Source organism: Schistocerca gregaria, chromosome 1 (genome assembly GCF_023897955.1).
Source record: "Schistocerca gregaria isolate iqSchGreg1 chromosome 1, iqSchGreg1.2, whole genome shotgun sequence".
NCBI classification, from domain to species: Eukaryota; Metazoa; Arthropoda; class Insecta; order Orthoptera; family Acrididae; genus Schistocerca; species Schistocerca gregaria.
In genome coordinates, this window is record NC_064920.1 from 969,009,912 (window position 1) to 969,033,970 (window position 24,059).

At 41.6% G+C, this 24,059-nt stretch overlaps 1 protein-coding gene across 1 annotated transcript in view; it reads right to left on the bottom strand.

The window, feature by feature from the left end:
• The window catches only part of LOC126310605 (uncharacterized), a 78,447-nt gene extending 76,424 nt beyond the window's left edge, over positions 1-2,023 (bottom strand). The window contains exon 1 of the mRNA XM_049992113.1: positions 1,621-2,023. Coding sequence (XP_049848070.1) covers positions 1,621-1,831 — 211 coding nt within the window. The 5' untranslated portion in view covers positions 1,832-2,023. The remainder of the gene's footprint in view (positions 1-1,620) is intronic.
• Positions 2,024-24,059: the final 22,036 nt, after the last annotated feature.

Below are 24,059 nucleotides of genomic sequence, written 5' to 3' on the forward strand. Positions count from 1 at the left end.
CAACCAAGACATCGAAAAACAGAACACGCTAATTCATCTGGAATAAACGGAACGAAAATGTACAAAAAATACAAAACTGGACTCGAATAATACCCTTCGCCTCATAGCTCAAATGAAGGCAGAGATACCAGACACCTCCCCACAAATGATAATCGAAAAATGGCACTCACGATTTCATCCAGAATAAACGGAACAAAAAATACAAAAAAACGTACAATTAGACTCTTAATACTTCGCTTAACCCGCCCCTTATAGCTAAAACGCAGAACGATAAATTCCCGGTCCCTGAAATGAAACTAACCAAAAACAAATGTGAAAACCATCATTTCAAGGAGATTAAACAAACTTAAAGACAGTCTTACGAACCATAGAAAGTTCCAAATTAAGCAAGGCTGGCCACAAAACACAGAAAACACACACACACACACACACACACACACACACACACACACACACACACACACACACATACACAAACACACAAACCGTATATTTGAGAGATCAGGAATATAAATATAATAGCTACTAGTTTCTCTAACAACAGTTTAATCTGTGCTCTCAGTTCCACCCTAATCACACCCTCATAAATCACGACATATTTGGAGTAAACAGCATAGTTTTCAGACAACATAGTTTAAACCAGTTACTAACACAACCACAGACAAATCGGTAATTTCCATGAATGATTGCCTATCGAAGCCACTGAGGTACAAACGATACATATCGTACGTGCGATCGCAAATCGATCATGCGACTCCGTTGGCAGGCGTTGTATGTTTACGGTCGTCACTAGAGCAATGACGAAAGAAGAGCGTTAAAAATACTTGTAATTGCAAAGGAGACGACTTACCTTTCTCGTCGTCTGTGTTGTCATGTTAAAGTCCATTACGCTGATCTGGATGGATAATTTGGAAGAGTCGAACCATGCTTTCTTCCTTATAATCGTTCGTCCGCAATGAAATTGTAAGGGTATTTCAGCAACGAAACTGTTCTTACGAAGTTTTACACACTTCACGCCACCACAGTCTACACAGTCCCTTCTTTCCTCGTCCGGTAGTACTCCATATTTGCGACAAAAAGTCAAACAATTTTATATGCTGAATAAACATGGAATTAGATATTTCCTTGTGAGAGAATCCGTCGAAGACAGCAGACATCCCACTCACTAACGACATAAATCGTCTGGGATTCCCTAGCAACTCATAAACAATTGGCGGAGGTATGTAATTTAGAGCAAGTAAGGGAACGACGGAAGACAGATAAAAATGACGATCACAACGCCCGCCACCGGTGTCGCATGATCGAATTCGATCGCACGTTCGACATGTATCGTTTGGACACCACCACTTCGATCGGCAATCATTCTTGGAAATTACCCTCTCGTGCATCATAAATAAATAAATCTACGTCTACATCATCAACATAAACGACCCACGTCTCTAAATTCGCTCCACGTCGCCTGTCGTGCCTACAGAGGGCAGACGATGGGTTCCAGATCTGTCTCCCTAATCTACAGCTGATTTCTGTCCTCGCTCTGTTCCTGCTCAGTGGACTGGGGAGCTCGATTTTTGGCAGTTTCCAGTTTCCGCAACGAGTGCTTTTAGTGCAACGCGTGCTCACCTGTCGAATCGATGGCGTCGAGTTTGGACACGTCGGGCTGGAGCTGCATGTAGAGCCAGTAGTCACCGCTGCGGATGCAGCGCGCCGGGGATTTGTCCCAGCGGCAGGGGTGGCTGCCCCGGCCTCTGTGCTCATCCACCGTCAGCCAAGAGACCCGCTCACCAGAGAGCGCCTCCCGCACATCCTGAATGCTGTGCTGCACATACGACATCGTAGCCGCTCCCAGAAATCCAAGTAAATTCCACCTCCGTGGTATTACGGGAACTCTACTATACTTCCGTGAGCAAAACTTGTGTCGTGAAAGGCAGTGTAACAAATTTGGGCTCACTCTTCATCAATACGTGACGTCTATCGCGAAGACTCGGGCTTCGGAAATTTATGAGCCTACAGATGAAACAGTAGTGGATCTTGCCAAAGAGATTTTATAAAAGCGGCGTGTGCATGGGTGTTTGTTTAATCGTACCTCTCTGACTTTATATATAGTTGCAGTCTACGACAAATAGCCGCGAATGCAACCATTTGACAACTGAATCGAAGCTCATGCTCCAGGAAGCTATCATGTAATAGCATGAATGACACGATATAAATCGAGAACTTTGTGTTTTTAGTGTTATTACTTCAGTATTTCCCAGCCACTAAAAGGTGGTATTGATGTTTTTAATTCCGAATAGGAAAACGTGCAATTACTTAACGTAAAATCCCGTCTCATGTTAGTGTCAACATATAAAAAAAATCTTAGTAATGCCTAATACACACTGTCCACCTTAACAGACTCGCAACTCTACCATCAAAAATTCCTTAAGACGAGAAATGAATTGTAACCTAATTTGTTTAATTTCGGAACAAATTGATTACCTGTGAATTTTATCCATAGTGGAGGCTGTCGAACTCCGTGACTGTTCCTTTATAGGGTGTCGAAAAATTTCCGCTACCACTCACAATAAAATATTATTTATTCGTCACACGACCGGTTTCGGGATTGTGCCCATCCTCAGGTGTTTATACATTGACGTACGTGTTTATATTGCTGGAGATCAATAAAGATGAAGCATCATTATTATAATTACGCTGCTGAGGTGACAGTTTTTACATTCAACCAAACTTTATAAAACTGAAATATGGATGTGAAAATAATAACAAGTGTGCAACTAAGTGGAAACACTGTCACCACAGCATAATCATAACAATGATGAAACGATAATTAAATGGACACACTAGCTGCAAACAGGCGTTGATATACTTCATTAGGGACATGTTGAAAATGTGTGCACCGACCGGGACTCGAACCCGGGATCTCCTGCTTATATGGCAGAAGCTCTATCCATCTGAGCCACCGAGGGCACAGAGGAGGCCACTGCAGGGACTTATCCCTTGCACGCTCCCTGTGAGACCCCACATTCCCAACATGTCCACACCACTACATTCGTAGTGCGCCTAAGAGATGTTTGCCCATCTACGAATGTAGTGGTGTGGACATGTTGGGAATGTGGGTCTCACGGGGAGCGTGCAAGGGATAAGTCCTCGAAGTCGCGCTATCCTCTGTGCCCTCGGTGGCTCAGATGGATAGAGCGTCTGACATGTAAGCCGGAGATTTCGGGTCCCGGTTGGTGCACGCATTTTCAACATGTCCCCAATGAAGTATATCAACGCCTGTTTGCAGCTAGGGTGTCCATTTAATTATCGTTTCATTTCTAGCAAAGCTGCATGGTCATCTTACGGTAACTGTTCTTTCGGGATCAGATACTATCGTCATGTATAATAATAATGATGCTTCATCTTTATTGATTTCCAGCAATATAAATATGTAAGTGAATGTAGAAACATCTGAGGATGAGCACAAACCCGAAATTGGTCATATGACGAAAAAATAATCTTTTAATGTGATGGTAGAGGAAATTTTTCTACAACCTAAAATGATTACAAGTACAGTCGCGTCCGTGTCAAGTAGTTTCCTAAGCTTTGTGCCGGTTGTAGTTCGTTTCGAAGGTTAGTTTGCGGATTTCAGATTAACTTTAAAACATTCAAAACTGGGCACTAATTTTACATTATTAGAGATTAGCTGCTACTACTTTTTATAAACGCCCTTTTGGCTTTGTCGTTGCAACTATGCCTTACGTGTACCTATCATGTTGATCTATTCTGCTTCCCACTAATAAAAATGTGTATCTTACATCTTCTCCTTCCTGAGTCTGTCATTTAGTCCTCCTGTATGTCCAGCTCTGACGCTTTCTTCTTTCTTACGTACATATCTTAAACGACAGCTAGCACATGTCCCATTACATTTAGTAAAAAAGCAATTCCTGTTCATTTCCGGCTAACACTGTTTTACCATCAGGTAATCTTATTGTAATATAACTGTCGTGGAGGAGGTAGGCGACCATTATTACAACGATTAGTAATCCTGCATTCAGCCTGACTGGGTCGCAAAGGTAAAAGTCAAATACTGGGCAAAGAATGACTTTATTGCTCAGGTGTCGCGTTTAGGACTTTATCCATCATGAAATATCTACACCAACTGGGATACAAAAATATTTGACAAACATAGTAGTGGATAGCTATAGCACTGTGCTTTGACTGAAATCAGCTGGCACACACTGTACTATACCTATCCAGGAGTGAATGCTGCACGTAGATATGGCGTTTCAAGATGTATCTGAAACAAACATTCGCGACACAGCTTTGCAGAGTGCAGAACAAAAAGACATTTTTCCACCATATGGCAATACAAAATGTATAGTGTCGCCTAGACGCGTCAGCTAATGAGCTTTTATTAACTGTGTGTCTGACGGCTGTCAACCAACTTACTATAAAAGAAATATTTTCTTTATACAAATAGTAATCACGTCTTTAAGGTGATAAAATGTTACAAAAAATATTTGTTTAAATTCGGGAACACTACGTGATACCACTTTTCGTCAAAAGCTACAATCACAACAACAGTACGATATGACACGCGACATGAAATTAAATATGGAACAGGAATACAAACACATGATACAAATTTAAATACAGGCAATAAGTCAGTGGAAGGGGAATGCAATATTTTCGTTAAAATTAGTACAGTCCGTCTGCCAGACTCAAAACCGGTACCAGAAAGTACCCCACATGCGCTTCTGCGCCTTTATCAAATGGAAGAACCATTTTCTGCTAATGAACACAACCAGCTTTTTGTGAAACATTGGAAATATTGTACTATAAACAATATCGATCTTCTGTGGAGAAGACTAAGAATTATTATTTGGTCCCATGTACCGGTGAACGTTAAAATCGTAGCACATTTTGACTCTGGTATAGTTTTTCTCGGACGGTGTCACAGTAAAAATTAGAGTCATAACTAACAGTTCCCTGGATGACTTCGGCAAAGCGGTAAATTCACGTACCGCATGAAGTTCTTATCTATTTCTCGTATTTGTGTAAGCAGTGCACTGATAAAGCGCTTAAGTCGTACACTTATCTTGGAGCAGGATGTCCCATTACGCTGCACACTTGCAGAAACAATTTTTACTTGGCAATCAACACTTCTTTCAGAAAGACGGGGTAACAGTCAAGACAAGAGACAGTCATTCAATACTCCACACTGAAGTAAAGAACTGACACAAAGGCCGAAACACAACGGAGCAGACAGCGATCGAATGCAAGCTGCAAATGGTGATGGCAGTTTCTACTTACGGATTACAAGGTTCTGCAGTAAGACCACTAATGGACTACAAAGCATGTGACCTGATACAGAAGAGATGCAAATCAGCAGCTCACTTAACAACCGGAATTTGGCTCCTTGACACGGTGTCAGTGTTTCGAAAATTTTGTATTGTGTACCTACAGTGCTACATTCAGATATTGAGAATTCTCAGCGTTCAGCAGAATATGACTTTACAGGGTGTCCCATGCGGTATGGTCGGTGTTAGGGATATGACAAGAACACTAGTTTGAAGCATAAAACTTCAAATGGACGTACGCCCTATACCAAGTATTTCTGAGGCAGAACACACTCAACGTAAATTTGCATTTGGGCTAGTGGCGCACGTCATGTGTCTTACCTTATCTAAAGTCTTCGACGTTTTATTTTAGCCCAACCTACCACGTTGCAATCAACCTCTTTGCTCAGGATGTCTTTCTGTCATGAAACTAGTCCGCTCAGCGCCAATTTGTTCATGGTCTGTCGTGAGTGAAGGATTTCAAGGGACTGAGAAAGCATCAAAAAGAAGCGTCGGTTAAACGTGTTTGTTCACGGGCTGGGTAAAATGCCAAACATCTACAGTAATGAAGAATACACAGATATGGTGGATTTTTACGGCTTCTGCGATGGTAGAGCTCCTGTTGCTGTAGAAAAGTGCCACCAGAGCTTCCCGACACGCTGAATTCTTGATCGAAGTACTTTTACCAGAGTTGTCGGCACATTGAGTGAAACAGGTATTCTTCAAGGTTCTCGTTTATGTTTTCAACATGTTGTTCAACAACCTTTGCTGGAACAGCAAAACATTGTTGAAATGGTGCAGCATAGTTATACTACCAGAAAACGACGATTTTATCTGCGTTTGAGTACCCGATAAACATGTGTGTAGTGAACATTACATGCGAAAAAATTGTACCCATTTCACATACAGCGTGTCCACAATCTTCACGTTGGCGACATTGCAGCACGACTTGAATACTGTCACTGCTTAAATGATTTCTTCATTTGCTTCTATTGATGCTATTCATTCATGAAGTCATGCTTACACGGAATAAAATCAACAACACACGTAATTATCATCTATAGTCGCAGGAAAATACACACGCTACAGTGGAAACGAATTTCGTTTTTCGATCAGTGTTTTGGTGCGACATAATCGGTACCATGTTGATAGGTCCAGTCATTTTAGTAGAACGATTTACGGGGCAGAATTCTTGCATTTTTTAGAAAATTCACTTGTTGAACACCTTGAGGACATTCCTTTGGCCATGTTGACTGCAGTGTATATGCAACATAACGGAGCCTCCCTACATTTTACCAGACGTGTGAAGGAACATCTCAACCACACTTACCATAATCGCTGGGTGGTCCTGGTAGTACAATTAACTAGCCACGAAGGTCGCCAGACCTTATGCCATTAGATGTTTGTTTATGAGGTTGGATGAAGTCCGAGGTGTACAAAGGAAAGGTGAATATGCGAGATGAACTGCTTGGTCGCACCATGGTCACTGCACCCTCGTTAGGGAACGTGCAATGCACTCACACCAAGCGACACCACCTGTTTTCCCGAGAGTGTGTAAGGTAGCAAGTTATTACGAGATGACATTCGTAGCAGTAAGGCACGCAGCCATTTGGTAGGGTGACTACAGGATGGTTATGTTTGTTGTCGTTTTACTCACAACGCAGCTGACGCTGCCTGCCGGGAGAACTGCATAGCGTAACAGTCAGTCTCATATCCTCTACGAATCTAAATAATCCATATTACTTCTTACCCGATTTTATTCAAATTTAGTACACAGCCTTTTGTTATTAATGGAATGATGCTGTCAAAATATCAGATTTTGTTTATTATAGTGCCGGAGACAAAGAAAATTACCTAAAAGTCCTAAAACCAATGCTTGTTTTTCTAAAACCATGTTAGGAACAAATACAGATTGACTTGCATTATCATTTGAAGCCATTACAAAATTTCCAGTGTATAAAATCAATTAATAAGAATTTCCTTTTTAAACACTTTAGCCACTGTGCAAAAAATAATACAAAAATCGGTCAAAATTATTATTTGATTATATTTTGTTGTGTGAGTGCAAAGGAATGATTGAGAGAGAGTATGTAGGAAATATGTTAAAACTTAATATGTCATTTTTCATAAAACCTTGTGCATATAGACCGTGGGAAAGTTATGGTACAAACATGATTCAGATGACGTACGTCGGTGTGAGCTTGCTTTTGTAGAAAAGCAGCCAGAATGAAAGTTAGAGACAGAATTAGTTTATTTATCAATTTGGAGAAAAAAATCGTACCTCACTTATTTCGATTAAACTCTAGTTTTAATAACTTTAATTACTATCAAATTATTGACTGGATATGACAAGACATGGCGCAAGAATGATCTGGAAGGAACATTCTGATTGGTCGTTTAGATCAACAGCCATTTGGAATTAAGCTGTTCCCGCGCGAATATAGGGGAGTGGGCAGTGAGTAGAATAGATCGAGATAGTCGCTTCCCTACGGATAATACCATGTTAGATAGCACCATAAAAATAATGTGTAAGATGAAGAACTAGTGAGTTAATTTCGTTTAGTACGTATCGGGACTGAAGCGACTGGAGTTACGAATATTTTAATGAAAGTTTGGTGTTTCTAAATTAAATAGTTGGAAAGTTATGAGCGTGTGAACTTTCTGGTCGTAGTAACAATTCCGCGTGGCATGTTTCGCGCTCTGTACGGAATACTTAGGCGAGCACTTCTTTCGGAGAAGACCACTGAAACAACCGAATGTTCAACTCGCTAATAGTTGTGGGTCTGTGACTGTTAGAACGTGAAAAGTAGTCGGTTCTGACTTGCAAAAATTCTGGCTGCTTTTCGAGTTAACTATGTTGTACAGACAATGAACTTTGAATGATAGAGTATTACCATAGTAAATACGGACTTTCCATATGAATAAAAAGCAAATTCAATCTAATTTTAAATGCTTTCTGCAAGTAGACTGCATCCTCCGAACGCCCGATTTGTTTAAAAATGTACTTCTAGGAACTGACTTTCAACTCGAGTTACACGGCCTCTGTGTGGTAGGTATTAGGTAGTGATTTCATCAACGCTGCTTTACACTGCCTAGCACGCATCTACTGCTACACAGCGAAGGGACGTCGGAAAGTGGCATATCGAGGTAGGTGGACTTAGATTATAGAAAGTGAGAATGGAGACGACCGACCCCACCCCACCGCAAGTGCCCAATGCATCGAAGTTGACAGTAGGATATTCGAACATTTATTGTGAACTGCACAACAGCTGCAGTTTGACATATACGATAACGCTTACAGATGAATGTGTTAAACATACGTATTTTTCATTAATACTTTATAAAACGCATGTTGTAATGTTTACTGACTGTAGTACATGTGTAAACTCGACAATATAATACAGAAAATAAGTAACAATGTCCATTAAATGTGTTCTGTTTGGGAAACCATTCGGAGTAGGGCTATGTCCATATGAAATGTTTTGCTTCAAACGATTTTTCTGTCCTATACCTGAATACTGACTATTCCTCCTGGGACACCCTGCATATGCTGGTTAATATGAACTCCACAGATAAAACTTTGGATGATGTTCAGGGATATTTTCAGAGTATTTTGGTATAAGGGACCCACGGGTTTCGGTGTGTGCTTACAGTGTAATTGTACTCCGTTGGACAGCAATAGATTGGTGGAGATGATCCTATTCCATCATGGTCGAGAGGCAGTGGACTGCTTTCGCTGTGGGCAGGTTTATGGGAATTCGGTCGATACTTATACAGGATGTTACAAAAAGGTACGGCCAAACTTTCAGGAAACATTCGTCACACACAAAGAAAGAAAATATGTTATGTGGACATGTGTCCGGAAACGCTTACTTTCCATGTTAGAGCTCATTTTATTACTTCTCTTCAAATCACATTAATCATGGACAACAGAACGTACCAGCGTGACTTCAAACACTTTGTTACAGGAAATGTTCAAAATGTCCTCCGTTAGCGAGGATACATGCATCCACCCTCCGTCGCATGGGATCCCTGATATGCTGATGCAGCCCTGGAGAATGGCGTATTGTATCACAGTCGTCCACAATACGAGCACGAAGAGTCTCTACATTTGGTACCGGGGTTGCGTAGACAAGAGCTTTCAAATGCCCCCATAAATGAAAGACAAGAGGGTTGAGGTCAGGAAAGCGTGGAGGCCATGGACTTGGTCCGCCTCTACCAATCCATCAGTCAAAGAATCTTTTGTTGAGAAGCGTACGAACACTTCGGCTGAAACTTGCAGGAGCTACATCGTGCATGAAGCACATGTTATGTCGTACTTGTACAGGCACATGTTCTAACAGCACAGGTAGAGTATCCCGTATGAAATCATGATAACGTGCTCCATTGAGCGTAGGTGGAAGAACATGGGGCCCAAACAAAACATCACCAACAATGCCTGCCCAAAAGTTCACAGAAAATATTGTTGATGACGTGACTGCACAATTGCGTGCGAATTCTCGTCAGCCCACACATGTTGATTGTGAAAATTTACAATTTGATCACGTTGGAATGAAGCCTCATCCGTAAAGAGAACATTTGCACTGAAATGAGGATTGACATATTGTTGGATGAACCATTCGCAGAAGTGTACCCGTGGAGGCCAATCAGCTGCTGATAGCGCCTGTACACGCTGTACATGGTACGGAAACAACTGGTTCTCCCGTACCACTCTCCTTACAATGACGTGGTCAACGTTACCTTGTACAGCAGCAACTTCTCTGACGCTGACATTAGGGTTATCGTCAACTGCACGAAGAATTGCCTCGTCCATTGCAGGTGTCCTCGTCTTTCTAGGTCTTCCCCAGTCGCGAGTCTTAGGCTGGAATGTTCCGTGCTCCCAAGACGCCGATCAATTGCTTCGAACGTCTTCCTGTCGGGACACCTTCGTTCTGGAAATCTGTCTCGATACAAACGTACCGCGCCACGGCTATTGCCCCGTGCTAATCCATACATCAAATGGGCATCTGCCAACTCCGCATTTGTAAACATTGCACTGACTGCAAAACCACGTTCTTGATGAACACTAACCTGTTGATGCTACGTACTGATGTACTTGATGCTAGTACTGTAGAGCAATGAGTCGCATATCAACACAAGCACCAAAGTCAGCATTACCTTCCTTCAATTGGGCCAACTGGCGGTGAATCGAGGTAGTACAACACATACTGACGAAACTAAAATGAGCTCTAACATGGAAAATAAGCGTTTCCGGACACATGTCCACATAACATCTTTTCTTTATTTGTGTGTGAGGAATGTTTCCTGAAAGTTTGGCCGTACCTTTTTGTAACACCCTGTATAGACCTGGTTGCTGCAATTGCGGAAGTAGTAGGCCAAATACATGGGATCGTTTTGCGAGCTGATGCCTCGCTCTACGCTATGCCGTGATCACGGTGGTCGACGTTTTGAGCAGTGTAAGGAAACCGTTCTGCATTTGTTACGTACTGTTCTGTACGGTTACAGAACGTGACAAAAGAGTACGTGTTTCGCCTAAAGGTTGCTGAATTACTCTGTGGTCAAGAGACAGCGATTCTGTCTTCATGGCAAATGGAATAATTGTTAGTGTCATGAGATTTGCATGTCGGCAGAACTTCTAATGGCCATCAGCGTTACCAGTTGAGATGACGGTAGGCAAAGCGCGCGATTGCGCCTTATAGTTTCGTTCCCGGCCAGGCTGTGGGTACCCAAGGAGTGTGGCGCTGCGTCTGTAAAGCCGTCCTCACACGTGACGAGGCAGCTAACGTTGCCCTGGATGCGAATGAGACATAGGTACTCACGAACGGCGGCGCCGTCGGCACACGGGACTAGCAGGTTAACGTGAGTTGGGCTCTAAGCGCCCTTCGGCTAACAAGTCACACAGTCTGTATACGAAAATGGACGCGCGTAAACTAGCTGTATTAACTTTGTTAGCGATTGTCGAGGAAGATCAAACAAAATCGCGAAGCAGATTCTGGACTCGTCTCTGGGTTGAACAGGTGGAGGATCTCAGATACGTACTAGCATAAATTATTCGTTAACACAGTTGAATTGTCATCCCATTTTCAGTTTCAAATGGAATATACGCTGAAGAGCCAAAGAAACTGGTACACCTGCCTAATATCGTGTAGGGCTCCCGCGAGCACGCAAAAGTTCCGACACAAGACGTGACATGGACTCGACTAATGTCTGAAAAAGTGCTGGACGGAACTGACACCATTAATCCTGAGAGTCGTATCTAGACGTACCAGATGTCCCATATTACTCCAACTGCACACGCCCCACACCATTACAGAGCATCCACCAGCTTGAACAGTCTCCTGCTGACATGAAGGGTCCACGGATTCATGAGGTTGTCTCCATACCCATACACGCCCATTCGCTCGATACAATTTGAAACGAGACTCGTCCGACCAGGCAGCATGTTTACTGTCATCAACAGTCCAATGCCCGTGTTGAAGGGACCAGGCGAGACGTAAAGCTTAGTGTCGTGCAGTCATCAATGGTACACGAGTGGGCCTTCGGCTCCGTTCAGTGGTTCGCGCGCTGACACTTGCTGATGGCCCATATTGGAAATCTGCAGCAATTTGCGGAAGGGTTGCACTTCTGTCACGTTCAACGATTCTCTTCAGTCTTTGTTGGTCCCGTTCTCGCAAGATCTTTTTCCGGTCGTCGACATGTCGGGTATTTCATGTTTTACCGGATTACTGATAATCACGGCACAGTCGTGAAACGGTCGTACGGGAAAGTCCCCATTTCATCGCTACCTCGAAGATGCTGTGTCCCATCGCTCGTGCGTCGACTATAACACCACGTTCAAACTTACATAAATCTTGATAACCTGTCATTGTAGCAGCAGTAACCGATCTAAGAACTGTGCTAGACACTTGTCGTCTTATATAGGCGTTGCCGATCGCAGCGCCGTATTCTGCCTGGTTACATATCTCTGTATTTGAAAGTGGATGCCTATAACAGTTTCTTTGGCGCATCAGTGTATTACGTGTGTCTTGCAACCTCTTACAAGAATGTGGGACGGGGTGTCGGAAACAACTAACATTCGTAAATATCTAATCCTGTTGTGGCACTGAATCTTGTAACTAATAGACACTTATCGAATTTGGTGTTTTTTATCCGTCCGTAATTAGAAAGTGCCTATATTAACACCTTGTTGCCTAGCTCTGGGGGAAGACTTTGCATCCTGACAGCTTTCAGTTCACTGTTAAGGCCTGGCCGCATAGAACGCGGTTTGGCCGCGTGGTCTGCGACACCATGAATCCTTCAGGGCTGTTCATAATTCCGTAAGAGTACTAGATGGTCGAGGTGCCTACTGAACAGCACGTTGCAAAGCATCTCAGACATGCTCAATAATGTTTATGGCTGGGGTGTTTGGTGGTCGGCGGGAGCGTCTAAACTCAGCAGAGTGTTCCTGGAGCCACTCTGTAGCAATTCTGGACGTGTGGAGTGAAGCTTTGTCCTGGTAGAACTGCCCAAGTCCGCCGGACATGAATGAATGCAGGTGATCAGAAAGGATACTTAAGTACGTGTCACCTGTCACAGTCGTAGCCAGACGTATCAGGGGTCCAATATCACTCCAACAGCATACGCTCCACGCCATTATAGGGCCTCCACGAGACTGAACAGTCCCCTGTTGACATGGAGTCATGGAGTTGTCTCCGTACCTGTACACGTCCATTCGCTCGATGCAATTTGAAAAGAGACTCCACCGAGCACGCAACATGTCTCAAGTCATCAAACGTCCAATGTCGGTGCTGACGGGCCTAGGCGAGGGGTAAAACTTTGTATCGTGCAGTCATCAAGAGTACACGAGTGGGCCTTCGGCTCCGAAAGCTGATATCGATGATGTTTCGTCGAATGGTTGGTATGTTGACACTTGTTGATGGCGGAGCATTGAAATTCGCAGCAATTTGCGGAAGGGTTGCACATTTGTCACGTTGAACGATTCTCTTCAGTCGTTGTTGGTCGCGTCCTTGCAGAATATTTTTCCGGCAGCAGCGATGTCGAAAATTTGATGTTCCACCGGATTCCTGATATTCACGTACGCTCATGAAATAGTTGGAAGGAAAAATCCCGACTTCTTTGCTACCTCGTAGATGCTGTGTCCCATCGCTCGTGCGTCGACTATAACACCACGTTCAAACGCACTTAAATCTTTATAACCTGCCATTGTGAAGGCAGTAACCGATCTAACAACTGCGCAAGAGACTTGCCTTGTATATGGGTTGTCGTCGCAGCGCCGTATTATGCCTGTTCATATATCTATGGATTTGAATGCTGATGCCTATACAAGTTTCTGTGGCGTTTTCTATCTAGGTACGGTATAGCGTCAACTATGTCAGTCTGCGCACGCAAAATATCCACATTCTCGATGTTACAGTGACTAAACACTCTGAAATAACGCTGCATCACATAGATTTCGAGATCGAGATTAGTTTCATAATTTCATTCGAATGGAAGAGACGAGTTTTTCGAAGCAGCTCACCGCCATTGAAAAAGATTTTTACCGGCAAAGTAGAAACATGAGCGAGTTCATAAACACAGAGTACAGGTATTTTACAGCAAGTTTCATAACGGAAAAAACTTCCAGTGTGTTAGCTGCGTTTACTTCCCGACATATATTGGCACTCGCATTAAGATTTCTGGCCGCGGGGGAAACATTCCAGTCGTTAACATTTGCAATAGGAATTGCAGAAAATACATTATTTGTGATAAATAACATCGACTTTTGTGATAATACTTTTATTAAATGGATGAGAAAGAATTAAAATCCTTTAGAATACAAAGACGAGAAAGAAAATATTTGCAGGGAGCGGGTGCAAAGCTGCTACCTCTCCCTTTGTTACTCAGAGCTCACGACGATATCCTCTGCATTACAGCTTCATCATAACGATCAGATCTCCGTTTATGATTCAGACTGTGTAAAGACTATAATTACAAATGCCATTATTTGATATTTAATATGCAAACTGTACCAAAAGAAATACTCTGCGAGAAAGAAAACCCGCCGAACGCCATGTTTAACGCCATACGTTATGGCGGCTCCTGTGTTCTCCTTGAGGAGTAGAAGGTATCGCATCTCATTGGCCACGTTCGTCTCCACGAGGCAAAAATGTGGTATGCGAGATTCATTATTTCACGCTCCTCAGCGTAGTGAAGCGTGGAATTCAACACTGCGACGTCATCAGCTCCTCGTCCACGTGAGTTTTCACGTCCCGTGAGAGGGCGGCTGGTACAAACGTCCCGCCGTAAGCGTTTACCTCCTCCCACAGCATGACACGACTAGCTCAGATTGACACAGGCATTGAGGTTACCCCGATCAATGGGTCGTGGTGCTCGGTTATAGTCACCGACTACTGGGTACGAGTGCGTCGGAACTACGCGAGGCGGTGCATCCTGGCTGTCTACAGGATGGTGGAGGCATTCTAGTGTGAAAGACATTTACATGGTATGGGATGGACCCCTGATATACCTGACGTTGCCTCTGACCGGCGAAAGGTACAGTAATCTAATGTCAGAACATGTGTATTTACTTGTTCGCCTTCACACCTACAGCTTCCGAAATCGATCCAAATCGTCACCAAGGTTGACAGTGTTTAGTTATAGCTATTACAGCTGAAAAATTATATGTACCACTGAGCTGCTGAAATGGCTAACAAATCTTGCGATGCTGGTACTGCCGGACGTAGATAATATCACACTGAAATGTCTCACTGGATCATATTTTTTGTGTAACTCCTCAAGCCAAATCTTCCGAGTCAGAAAACGTGTAATACGAACTATTTTTGGTGTGAAGACGGCCCTGCACAGTCCTGTTCAAGAAATTGAGGATACTAGCTGCTCCTTCCCTTTACATTCATTCCTTAACGTAATTTGCCCTAGAGTAACATATCTGTTTTTCAAACCAACTGCTTTGTTCGTGGAATATATTCTATAAATGAAAATAATGTAAATAAAGACCTGAAGGCACTTGCTTTGTCTCAGAGAGGTGTCCATTGCTCCGATACACAAATTTTTAATAACTTGCCAGCAGTGTCTTCGGTTTAAGAGGAACCTCAAGAATTTATTGGTTGTCAATTCCTTCCACTTCACTGATGAATTTCGTAGTAGAACGGTATTCATGACTATACTGTTAATGACATCAGATATCGCGAGTCTTACGTAAAATCTGCACAGACTCATTGCAGTAATGTGACCTATATAAACAAGTCTTATAAAGTGCTTCCTGTTGCAACTATGCGTTGCTACGATACCTACGGATTATCTTGTGCATTTATGAGTACACACATTCACATACTTGTGAAAAGGATGGTGTGAAATTTTAAATCAAAATTTGTTTCAATTTTTGTCGTAGTCAATACTCTTGAGCATCATTTCATTTAGGATCTGTGGAAGGAATATTAGAATATCTTCATTTTTAAATACATATATTACATATATCTTTGTTTTTATGTCATGTAATAGACCATTTAAGGATTTCCTCATCATGTATCTTTGGCACAAAATGTGTACCTACCTACATACCTAACTTTATGTATCTCAGGGCACTACCTCATCGTACTCTGGCACGTACGACTAGTGCAAGAAAGATGTCATGGCCTTGATCTAAGTGCTCATTTGGACGATATCGAGCGAAAGTGACCAGGCTTCAAACAATATCCATGACTTGTGGCGATGGTTGTTCGATCATGGATCGGGATAGTTCCAGAACGCTTTCAGTGTCACGTGCAGTCCATGCCATCATCGGCTCGAAAGTGGGTTCTACAAGCTGCTAGGTACTTGTTTCTAATTCATTTGCTCACTAATATATGGCGATGTAGAATATCGGCCAAAATACAGCATTTCTATCAGATTACTTTGGAAATTACGCAACTTTGTTTAATTTAATTCCTTAATGCGAACCAAGTAAGTATGTAAGTTGTAATAAACGAACGACAAATATCTTTTATCTGCACTGTCAGACTAGGAAGGGACATGCAAAGAGTGACCTATGCACCGCTCATCACTCGTGGTGGTTACTTGTGGCAAGAGGAGCCACAGAGTAGGCAATTTCAATGCGTTGTCCACACAGTCAACCTTGGACTGTTTTGCTGATTTTTATCCATCGATCACCCCGCATGAGTGTGTCCGCACGTTCCAACATTGCAGGTGTCACGTGCGGCCAACGGGTATGTGGGAGATCGGACACGTTTGTGCGACTTTGGTGTGATGATGACAAACGCCTCGCCCAACGACTCTCCTAGCTTTTGTTCATGCTAAGTCACAGCAGACATTCTGTTAGGGCGTACGAATATATGCAATGCTCAGGTTTTCCACCAAGAGAAACTCAGTGACAGATTTCTGCTTGGAACGCACCTCCGTTACAGACGTTTAACATAGCGCCGCTATCCACCGGAACTTCGTGAAGTTATAATTGTATGTAGTGTTGTGACTAAAATGCTCCGAAGTGTGTAAAATATATAATTTATAACTGTTCGTACGTACTGCAGGAGTTTTGAAATCTTCCGATATAAATGCAGACTTTCGGAGAATTTCATTTCCCACCTTACTTCTAATGGTAAGGCCTTTTGTTTTGATTCTGTTTTTGTATGTGTTTTGTATCGGTGAACAGGATATTTTTAAAAAGTATTCCAGATCATTACAGGAGATAGCAATGGCCGAAACTACAAAAAAAGTCCTATTAACATATGTCCTCAAAAATAGTTACTGAAATTTGAGCCTATTTTCTTCTGTTGAGAGCGGTCAATCCTGTGTTGCAGTCTGTATTTTGGTTGCGGTCATTGATGACTGCTTACTGGTTGGTTTACCTCTGCACTTACGTGTTAGTCCTCTGACCGCGACACATTTATCACATTTACAAATGGCTCCTATATCAGCTATATCAGCATGGAAGAAGGTTGTATACATGGAAGAACCCTGGAGATACTAAAAGGTATAAGATAGATTATATAATGGTAAGACAGAGATTTAGGAACCAGGTTTTAAATTGTAAGACATTTGCAGAGGTAGATGTGGACTCTGACCACAATCTATTGGTTATGAACTGGGAATTTAAGGAGATGGTATCTGAATAAACTGACTAAACCAGAGGTTGTACAGAGTTTCAGGGAGATCATAAGGGAACAATTGACAGGAATGGGGGAAAGAAATACAGTAGAAGAGGCATAAGTAGCTTTGAGGGATGAAATAGTGAAGACAGCAGAGGATCACAAAGGTAAAAAGACGAGGGCTAGTAGAAACCCTTGGGTAACAGAATAAATATTGAATCTAACTGATGAAAGGAGAAAATATAAAAATGCAGTACATGAAGCAGGCAAAAAGGAATACAAAGGTCTCAAAAATGATATCGACAGGAAATGCAAAATGGCTAAGCGGGAATGGCTAGAGGACAAATGTAAGGATGTAGAGGCTTATCTCACTAGGGGTAAGATAGATACTGCCTACAGGAAAATTAAAGAGACCTTTGGAGAAAGGAGAACCACTTGCATGCATATCAAGAACTTTGATTGAAACCCAGTTCTAAGCAAAGAAGGGAAAGCAGAAAGGTGGAACGAGTATATAAAGGGTCTATGCAAGGGCGATGTTCTTGAGGACAATATTATGGAAATGGAAGAGGATGTAGATGAAGATGAAATGGGAGATATGAAACTGCGTGAAGTGTTTGACAGAGCACTGAAAGACCTGAGGCGAAACAAGGCCCCAGGAGTAGACAACATTCCATTAAAACTACTGACAGCCTTGGGAGAGCCAGTCCTGACAAAACTCTGCCATCTGGTGAGCAAGATGTATGAGACAGGCGAAATACCCTCAGACTTCAAGAAGAATATAATAATTCCAATACAGAATAAAGCAGGTGTTGGCAGATGTTAAAATTACCGAACTATCAGGTTTAATAAGTCACAGCTGCAAAATACTAACGCGAATTCTTTAACGACGAATGGAAAAACTGATAGAAGCCGACCTTGGGGATGATCAGTTTGGATTCTGTAAAAATGATGGAACACGTGAGGCAATACTGACCCTACGACTTATGTCAAAGAAACATTAAGGAAAGGCAAACCTACGTTTTTAGCATTTGTAGACTTAGAGAAAGCTTTTGACAATGTTGATTGGAATACTCTCTTTCAAATTCTGAAAGTGGCAGGGGTAAAATACAGGGAGCGAAAAGCTATTTACAATTTGTACAGAAAGCAGATGGCAGTCATAGGAGTCGAGGGGTATGAAAGGGAAGCAGTGGCTGGGAAGGGAGTTAGACAGGGTTTTAGCCTCTCCCCAATGCTATTCAATCTGTATATTGAGCAAGCAGTAAAGGAAACAAAAGAAAAATTTGGAGTAGGTATTAAAATCAAGGGAGAAGAAATAAAAACTTTGAGGTTTGCCGATGACATTGTAATTCTCTCAGAGACAGCAAAGGACGTGGAAGTGCAGTTGAACGGAATGGACAGTGTCTTGAAAGGAGGGTATAAGATGAACATCAACAAAAGCAAAACGAGGATAATGGAATGTAGTCGAATTTCTGAGGGAATTAGATTAGAAAATGAGACACTTAAAGTAGTAAAGGAATTTTGCTATTTGGGGAGCAAAATAACTGATGATGGTCGAAGTAGAGAGGATATAAAATGTAGACTGGCAATGGCAAGGAAAGCGTTTCTGAAGAAGAAAAATTTGTTAACATCGAGTATAGATTTAAATGTCAGGAAGTCGTTTCTGAAAGTATTTGTATGGAGTGTAGCCATGTAAGGAAGGGAAGCGTGGACAATAAACAGTTTCGACAAGAAGAGAATAGAAGCTTTCGAAATGTGGTGCTACAGAAGAATGCTGAAGATCACATGGGTAGATCACATAACTATTGAGGAGGTATTGAATAGAATTGTGGAGAGGAGGAGCTTGTGGCACAACCTGACTAGAGGGAAGGGATCGGTTGGTAGGACATTATCTGAGACATCGAGGGATCACCAATTTAGAATTGGAGGGCAGCGTGGAGGGTAAAAATCGTAGAGGTAGACTAAGAGATGAATACATTAAACAGATTCAGAGGGATGTAGGCTACAGTAGGTACTGGGAGATGAAGAAGCCTGAACAGGTTAGAAGAGCATGGAGAGCTGCATCAAACCAGTCTCAGGACTGAAGACCACAACAACAACAACATCGGCTGTTCCGTATATATTCTGCTGAGGTTGTGTAGACATGAGAACGAGATTAGTATCTCAGTGAACAAAGTAAGCACTGAGTTGGATTCCTATTAGTCGACATGGGGAATGGCACACATGATGTTGTGCTATTGTTTAGCCAATGGCATAAATCGAGAAGTACAAGTCATGTAGGTCCACGGTATCCTCAGTGCCCCATTGCGTCTGAAAAAATGTTCGACAGGTTGTTCCAGCGACGTGCAGACACGGCACCATTCCCAGCAACGACAAAGGATCGCGGTAGACCTGACACAGTTCGCACACTGGTTGTGGAGGAAGGTAGCGACGAGGATAGGATGATACTGAAACAAGAATTGGAAGTGCCGAAGTGTTAAATCATAACCTCGCATGGTGAATTCAGCTTGAGAAATAGCTTTATCCATACTACTTACTGGATGTGCGAGCTCTCAGGTTAGAAGGCTGCCATGCCATATTACAGTTCTACCAATGGATTCAAAGACAGAATGCTGAAAATATACAGTTTAAAGCTTGCATTTTATTTAAGGACGAGGCGGATTTTAAACACATTAAAGTATTACATACTCATCGACAGTGCATACATATTACAGAAAATTATGTCCCCCGCATGTGATCAGCATGAGTTAGCTCTTATGTTCGTATGAGTTTGTGGTTATTTGAGAAAGAGGGCAAAACTATATCAGAATAAGAGAGTGGTGGGGCAGGGTATGTAAGAGCACAGCATAAATTGTTACAAGGTCTCCTTAGATAAATAAATATGATTCCTGCCCCAAACTCCCACTTCAGTAGGTGAGTTGGGTGAGACACAAACGGCGGGAAATTAAAAAAAAGGAGGGAGATTGAGGATGTGAGTGCAGCATACATGGCTGCCAGATTTCCAGTTATTTTAAGGGCTATTATTTATGACCAATTTCATAACATCTTTTGTATTTAGCCTTATTATGCCACAGCCCGCACACACACACACACACACACACACACACACACACACAGGGTGTTACAGGTATAAGTACAGATATTGTGATCATTGGTATCTTAATATGTACCCACTTCAATGTGTAAATTGTTTTTCTCTGTGTCTAACAGTTTTCCCACAGACACGTCACACACTACCTGATGTTTTCTACGTGGTCATAACTGTTCCACTAAGTAGACTATGCCCATCAGTATAGACTAACCATTCTGAATCCACATGTCCACACTTAAACACTTGACCTGCTGCCCAGTGGAAAAGAAGTAATAACAGTTTGCTGTTGCCACGTGTACTTGGAAGTACAAACCAATCTAAAAATATGCTAGAGCTAATAGCTATAGTTATTAAACTGCAAATAAAGTAAATATTTCTGTAACGTTCAGTACATGGTCCTCAATTTCCATCACCTAAAACTTGCACCGCAAATATTGCGGAAATGGAAAGTACTATTGATGTGCGGTTTTCACAGAATGGATTGATATTCTTAGCCAATCAACAGGTCGTCATGATACACAGAAGTGTATTTTTTGTGCAAACATACACTTTTTTAAATGGAACAATGCATAATGGCATTAACAAACTAAAAGTAGGGAAATTAGAATGTCAGTGGTTTTTGTTGCAGGATTCTAGTGCGAATCGTGTACGAGATATTGTATTTTCAAAAGTTCCACACCAACACTTGTACAATATCTGTGGCAGGACACACTAAAGAGCAACACAATTGTATACACTGTTTATATGGATTTGTGTCAGCAACGAGGCAACTGACCGTCACAGGTTGTGATCAAAATGACCACCATCAGCAGCAATACATACCTCCAATGTTGTATGGTACGATAGCTACACACCTGCTAGCATTTCAGTAGAGATGTTCGAGCATGCTGCAGTAATGCGTCATAGCATATCACCAGGTGTAGTTGCTTGGTATATCCTTGTAGACAGCATCTTAAGATTTTCCCCACAGAAAAAGTCTGCAGACGTCAAATCTGGGGAATGGGCTGGCCGAGGTACAGATCCTCTGCGCCCAATCCCAAGATTTTGAAGCAAATCGTGAAGACCTGCTGTAGAACTTCGTACACTATGGGTTGGTACCTTTGGTACCTAAGGTTCCTCCTAACCTGCAGAGGAACGCCTTCTAGCATCCATGGAAGAGAGTTAGGAGGCTTTTATAGTTGTGTGCATTCAGTGTTCTGGCCACGAAAAATGAGCATATTAACTAATGGTTCACTATCTCACGCCACACTCCTACACTCCATGGAAGCTCACGTTCGATCTGACGAAGCCAAAGCGGATTGTCAACAGACAAATAGTGCATGTTTTGGTGGTTTACCTGCCCAATATTGGTAAATGTGGCTCCATCACTAAACAAGATATATGATACATCTGAAGTGTCCTGTCTCAGTGCCCATGTACAGAAGTTAACCAGACTCTCATAACCGTTTCCACACAGCTCTTGATGGAGAGAGATGTGATACAGATGGAACTTATGTCGATGGAGAACGTGTAGGAGACTTGCTTGACTTATGCCACTTCTCCCTACAATCGTGCAGAGGCTAAAGTGAGGAACAATTGCAATAGCAGCAAGAACGTTAGTTTCCCCTCTTCTTTTGTCACTTGTTTCCTTCTGTTACTTTGTATAAGTGTTACACTAACATTTTCATGTAACTGGTTGAAGAGATGATAAATAACTGCCAAGATGGTTGGTGTCTATTAGGATATCTTGCCGCTTACATTCTGCAAGAACGAACTGTATTTTTCCTTTACTCCCCATACAGCATGAGAATGCCAGCTTTTTCTGCATTAGTAAACTCCATCCTCTAGTCACGACCTACTGCTTGGACTGTCACTCACTCACTAACTGACTAGAAAGTCGTAATAAACTCAAGGAACACACAAGCACACTGTACTCAAACATCACAACATCTTACCAAGCAACTACGCAAGTGGAGTGGCACAAACAAGTATCGGTGTAGGAACTTTTGAAAATATGATGTCTCGTAAGCAAATCGCACTAGAATCGTGCAGCAAACACCACTGACATTCTAATTTATCCTGCTTTTTAATGTCTGTATGCATCGTTACATTTAAAACCTGTGTATTTGGACGTAAAAAACACTTTCTAAATATTGTTATAATCTGTTTATTGGGTAAGAATACGAATCCATGACTACCAATCCATTATGCGAAAACTGAACGTCAATAGCTCTTTCCATTTCCACAACAAGTTCTAGGTGATATATATATATATATATATATATATATATATATATATATATATATATATATATATATATACCACCCATGTTTTAATTGCTATAATTCTATAATTTACGACTAAAAAAGAATGGGCACCTTCTATCACCTCTCCCCACTTCTCTAGGCCATATGGGCGATATATAAACGGTGGTGCAATTTGAAGTGTCTAAATTGCTATAACTTTTGACTCAAAAATGACATTATGGCTGCCTGGGGGCTTTGACACTACAGTGGATGTGTGAAAGTGGTGAAGTGTTATCCTGTTTGCTGGAATATCTTAATTACCACAATTTAAGACCCAGGCCACTGACAGCGTGCACCATTGTATTGTGTGCAATGGCATTATCTGCAAGCCCTCTAACTACAGTTGCCAAATACACTGTTTTTTCCGAATCTATTCGCTTTTTTGCCTAATTTTGGTACTCCGTTCTTACTTTCCCCAGAGTCTCTAATAATCCGTTTCTTTAAGTTCATGTTCATGCAAATACTTTCCTGAATTTATGAAGAATTTTAGATTAGATTAGATTTACTTTCATTCCAATTGATCTGTAGTGAGGAGGTTCTCCAGGATGTAGAATATGTCAGAAAAACAATAATACATGACAAATATTTACAACTGAAACAAATAAGCTAATGTACCTCCCACAGGTCCCAAGTGGAATGATCGTCAATTTTTTAATGAACACTATATGAAAGAATCATTTTACAAACACTAATGCACAGAATTTAAAATAAAAAAGTTTTTATTTATAAGGTAATAAACATGTAATAAAACTGCTATTATATATATATATATATATATATATATATACACAAATCAGTTGGTTCTACTGAGAAATTCATCAATGGAGTAGAAGGAGCAGCCACCAATAAATCCTTTAGGCATCTCTTAAACTGAATTTCATTGGTTGTTAAGCTTTTTATGCTGCTGGCAAGTAACTGGAAATGTGTGTTCCTGAATAATGCACACCTTCTTGTACAAGAGTAAGTGACTCTAAATCCATATGGAGATTATTCTTATTTCTTCAAAATGTTCAAACGTGTGTGTAATCTTATGGGAGATAACTTGTAACCTCCCCCTCACTTATCGACCTTAATGACAGTGAATAATCAAACCGCATGTACCTAATGGAAATTTTGGAAAAAGCAATCGTCACCGAAGTTAATCTGTCGGTAAAGAGGGAGGAAAGGGTTACATCTAAATGAAAGGAAAATGCAAATGAAATTGGTGGAAATTAGTTTTGAGAAAAGGGTAAAATTAATAAAGAAAGTAAATGTGCAGTCATCACGTTAACAATTAACTAGCGGTAATTA